Source organism: Colletotrichum godetiae (genome assembly GCF_030913485.1).
Source record: "Colletotrichum godetiae strain CBS 193.32 chromosome Unknown BDP55scaffold_48, whole genome shotgun sequence".
Lineage (NCBI taxonomy): Eukaryota > Fungi > Ascomycota > Sordariomycetes > Glomerellales > Glomerellaceae > Colletotrichum > Colletotrichum godetiae.
The window spans coordinates 145216-149801 of record NW_026851296.1 but is presented as its reverse complement, the minus strand read 5'-3'; the positions used below and the strand labels follow the sequence as shown (position 1 = coordinate 149801).

At 52.6% G+C, this 4586-nt stretch overlaps 2 protein-coding genes across 2 annotated transcripts; one reads left to right on the top strand and one right to left on the bottom strand.

Annotated features, from left to right (window-relative positions):
- Nucleotides 1-455: 455 nt before the first annotated feature.
- On the top strand, nt 456-2546 carry BDP55DRAFT_676407 (putative clathrin assembly protein AP47). The gene is made up of 4 exons (XM_060575819.1): nt 456-742; nt 808-936; nt 1008-2105; nt 2162-2546. The coding sequence occupies exons 1-4, from the start codon at nt 704-706 to the stop codon at nt 2240-2242; spliced, it is 1347 nt and encodes a 448-aa protein (XP_060425312.1). The 5' UTR covers nt 456-703; the 3' UTR covers nt 2243-2546.
- Nucleotides 2547-2789: 243 nt separating this feature from the next.
- On the bottom strand, nt 2790-3750 carry BDP55DRAFT_560752 (uncharacterized protein; the record flags this gene model as incomplete). The annotated part of the gene is made up of 2 exons (XM_060570019.1): nt 2790-2908; nt 2970-3750. Coding segments are annotated over 2 exons (900 nt in total), but the record flags the coding sequence as incomplete, so codon positions are not given.
- Nucleotides 3751-4586: the final 836 nt, after the last annotated feature.

Sequence of the window (4586 nt, the reverse complement as noted above, 5' to 3'; positions counted from 1 at the left end):
TTCACTCGAAAGCAAAGAGAAATGCATGGGCAGCTCTTATGGAACCGGAAGGTTTCCTCTGCGCGTCACGAAATCGCAATTCACATCAACGACGACACGTATGAGCCCAGCAGAATGCCAGTCCAAATGTGGTTGTAATAATGCGCTGCACTGTCTAAAAGGACGCGGTAGTGAGGAAGAGAAGAGAAGAAAGCAGCAGCGTGAAAATTTTGGCGGGATGTAGGCAAACAGGAGACCCACTCATGGAAGTGCAGGTCATGTGACTTACCTCTGACAGAGCACCTGACGAACAGTGGGCCGTCTGACTGTTCTCTGGAGATATTACATAAGCTGTATCTGAGGTGGCTGGAGATTTCAAGCGCGTCTGCCACTGCCACAGCCACATGTGGCTGCATGACAGCTTGCTTTCCCAAGACGTAAGGCTGTCATTGTGCTGGTCCGTGCCCTGTCGACTCCAAGGAGACATCGTGGTTTCAATATCGCCAGCTATCTGTCAACGCGGTTCATCACCTGCATGACCCGCGAATAATAACAGCTTTCACCTCCAACATTTGATCCTTTTGATACCACTACGAGCTGCCCGGTCGGAAAAACTGCATGATACGATCTTCAACACTGCCATAATTCCTCTGGCCAGCGTGCCAATTGACTCCCACCGCCTCTGCGTCTGCCCCTCGATCCCCGCCTTGGCAACCACTTCATCATGGCTTCCGCCGTGTTTTTCCTCGACTTGAAGGGCAAGGTGCGCATCGCGAAGCTGATCTAATCACTGAGACACTCGAGAATGCTGATGATGGCTTGCGACAGACCCTTCTTGCCCGAAACTACCGCGGTGACATTCCCATGTCAGCTGTCGAGAAGTTCCCCGTCCTACTCAGCGAAGCCGAAGAGGAATCATCTGCTGTCCCTCCATGCTTCTCGCACGAGGGTATTAACGTACGTGCCGAGTTCTGGTCTTCTGCGTCAGCATCGCGCATGGCATCTTGACTGACGAGATGCGACCCCAGTACCTTTACATCCGACACAACAACCTATACCTCCTTGCCCTGACGAAACGAAACACCAATGCCGCCGAGATCCTCCTATTCCTTCACAAGATTGTCGAAGTCTTCACCGAATACTTCAAGGCTCTTGAGGAAGAGTCCATCCGCGACAACTTTGTCATCATCTACGAGCTCCTCGACGAGATGATGGACTTTGGCTACCCTCAGACTACCGAGTCCAAGATCCTCCAGGAGTACATCACCCAAGAATCCCACAAGCTCGAGATCCAGGCACGCCCGCCCATCGCCGTCACAAACGCCGTATCATGGCGTTCCGAGGGTATCCGTTACCGCAAGAACGAGGTCTTCCTCGACGTCGTCGAGAGTCTCAACCTCCTCGTCAGCGCCAACGGCAATGTCTTGCGCAGCGAGATCCTCGGCGCCATCAAGATGAAGTGCTACCTCAGCGGTATGCCCGAGCTCCGCCTGGGCCTGAACGACAAGGTCATGTTCGAGACAACAGGCCGGACGACACGCGGCAAGGCCATTGAGATGGAGGATGTCAAATTCCACCAGTGCGTGCGGCTGTCACGCTTCGAGAACGACAGGACCATTTCTTTCATTCCCCCGGACGGCGAGTTCGAGCTCATGAGCTACCGCCTCAACACCCAGGTCAAGCCCCTGATTTGGGTCGAATGTGTTGTCGAGAGCCATAGCGGATCACGAGTCGAATACATGCTCAAAGCCAGATCGCAATTCAAGCGGAGGAGTACAGCCAACAACGTCGAAATCATCGTTCCGGTCCCCGACGACGCCGACACCCCGCGCTTCCGCACCAACATCGGCGCCGTCCACTACGCCCCTGAGCAAAGCGCCATCGTGTGGAAGATTAAGCAGTTTGGAGGCAACAAAGAGTTCTTGATGAGAGCGGAGCTGGGACTGCCTTCTGTACGGGGCGACGACGAGCACGGCGGTGGTATGACTGGTGGCTTTGGTGGTAGTATGGGTGGTGTTGGTGCGCCTGGTAAGGGCGCCAAGAGGCCAATTCAGGTCAAGTTTGAGATCCCCTATTTCACGACGAGTGGTATCCAAGTGCGGTATTTGAAGATTACAGAGCCAAAGGCAAGTGGTCCCCCCTCACTAAGGTTCAGGAGACGTCATTTGCTAACTTGTCGCAGCTGCAATATCCCTCGTTGCCTTGGGTCAGATACATCACCCAATCAGGAGACATAGCTGTGAGGCTGCCTGACGCAGTATGAGGCGAGCAGGTATCGGTGTAGTTGTAACGCAATATGAGCTCGAAGGGAGTCTATTTTCCATCGACGCACTACTATTTTATCGAGCGAAAAGTGAATGGAGGTTACACAAAACACACATCGGCTGGAGGCGGGCATGTTAGGCCATAGACACATCCAGACAGGGGCAAGGTAGATGCGTCAATGCTTCGGGGCTCTCAAGAGCCGTTGGATGAGTACTTACTAGGCCAAGTAGACAAGCTACGTTCATGAGCACGAGAAGGAGGAAGCTTTCAATGATGATGCCAAATTTAACATGTCAAAATTGTCTGCGCCCTAGGAAAGATGTCCTGCGTGACTGCGCCCCTTGCAGAGCTTCTTGCTCCATCTCTGGTCCAAAGGTCATTCGTTGATCATAAGCCTCGTAAGATTCCCCTGACTCTGAGAGCACTACACTGGATGATTGAAATAGTCGTTACTGCTGATTGAAATGGGTATATATGTTGTTAAGACAAAATAAAGGAGGTGCGTTGCCCTTGGGTCCGTGACTTGAATCGTGGAGGGCTCGGGGTCAGCCATAGACGGCGCAACCTCGTATCTCGAAATCAAGAATAGTATCAGGGGTCGAGTTGGTGTTGAAGCTATCGCAGCAGATCTGGACCATGACACCCCTTGGAAAATCCACAAGGTCTTGTGAGGATGAATTAGCATCAGTACCTTACGCTGTAAGACTTACAACCTATTTCTTCACACTCACCAGCACGAGAAGATCGGCTGCCTCTCAAGATACCCATATCCCATAGCTTCTCCCTGAACACTCTGTCTGTGTCGCCTGGCTCTCTCGCTAGAGCCATGAGGGCGATGATGATGGATAAGTTGCCGCCGAGGCCCGTGGACTGGGGAGCTGCTGCATTTGATGTAGAGAATGTGTATGGTAGAAGATGGGGCATCCAAGATGGATTGCGTCCAACAACATGCCTCGTAGCTGCGTTGTCAAAGTCGAAGCAACCGATACGAGTCAAGGCCAGATCCATTTGACCTGGGGTAAATATCAGGGTTTGCCATCCTTCGACGCGTGCGTCGTCGACAGTAGATACGTCCCCGTTGTAGAATACGCAGGGGAGAAAGCGCCAGCAGTTGAAGACGCTGTAAGTCTTATACACCTCCATCTCGCGGTCGACAAAAACATAATTTCCAAACTCATCAACCTCTGGGACTGGGCCACGGATGATCCCCGGAGATCCCGGTAGGGGACGGGACCATTGATATCCAGCAGCTAGATCGATTGACCCGTTCTGATACCGCCAGACCTTTCCGGCTTTCTCTTCATCGTAGCCATCGGCAGAGTTGGGTGGGCGGGTATTGCCGAGAGGATCTCCAACGACGCCCCCTTCAAAAATCCGGAACTCGTTAACAACAAAAAGAAAGCTGAAGTACGATAAAGGCACTTCCTGTTTGCGACTGGGTTCTCTTGACTTGTGCTCTCTGTCCTTCTTTTCTCCCTTCCTTCCATGCCTGTGACTTCCACTCCGCTATCTTTGTCAGCCAATCTAATGCTCCGAGGAAGAGAAGGCGTGGAGTCATACGCTCGAGTGAGAATTCATCTCCTTTTTCTGAATGGGTCCGGTAGGCAGCGGCTAAGAATGCTAGCGTTGGAGGCTGGACACGAAGTCGATGAAGTCTGGTGTCCCAGCTACAAGACAGTCGCTGCTGTCGAGTGAGATTTAAGTGATCTCGTCAGAAATGACAGAGATGATGGACTACCGAGTAATATGCAATCATTCTACCTTGGGACCTGACGATGTCGTCGACTCTGCCCGAGAAGGTGGTCTGATGCTCTTCAACCTGTGGTGCGTCAAGGATGCAACCCTTAGCCATACTTGCAGCCCCGGGCATCTTCTGGGTACCGAGTCTGATTGGGGCAGTATCTTCTCGAAGATCATTAGAGCCCAATCCAAAGCTGTCGACGCCTTGTAGACGACGATGAGCACGCATGAGACAAAGTAGAGGTCTGGTCTACCTCGAATTTCCTGATCGCGACGGAGGCGTAGGTCTCGTGGTCACATGTCGTTTGGCCTGCACTCAGCCACGTTGCGCCGGTGAAAAATGACTGCATGGCGCACTTCGAGACAGGACTATGCGATTCCAAGATGAAGAGACATGGGAATCTCGAGAATGTGGGTTTCGTTGTTCCCTCGGCCCTGTCTGCCTTTGAGCCGCCGCAACCCAACGAATAGAACTTGGCTGTTCTTTGTGCCGCCAGTTGCTCATTGGGGCACGTCTGTTCTGGAGTAGCACAAGGGCTTGCTTGCTGTCGGTTAGCCCAACTCTTCATGGGACTCCGAGTGTGGGCGTTGTCATTGCCGAA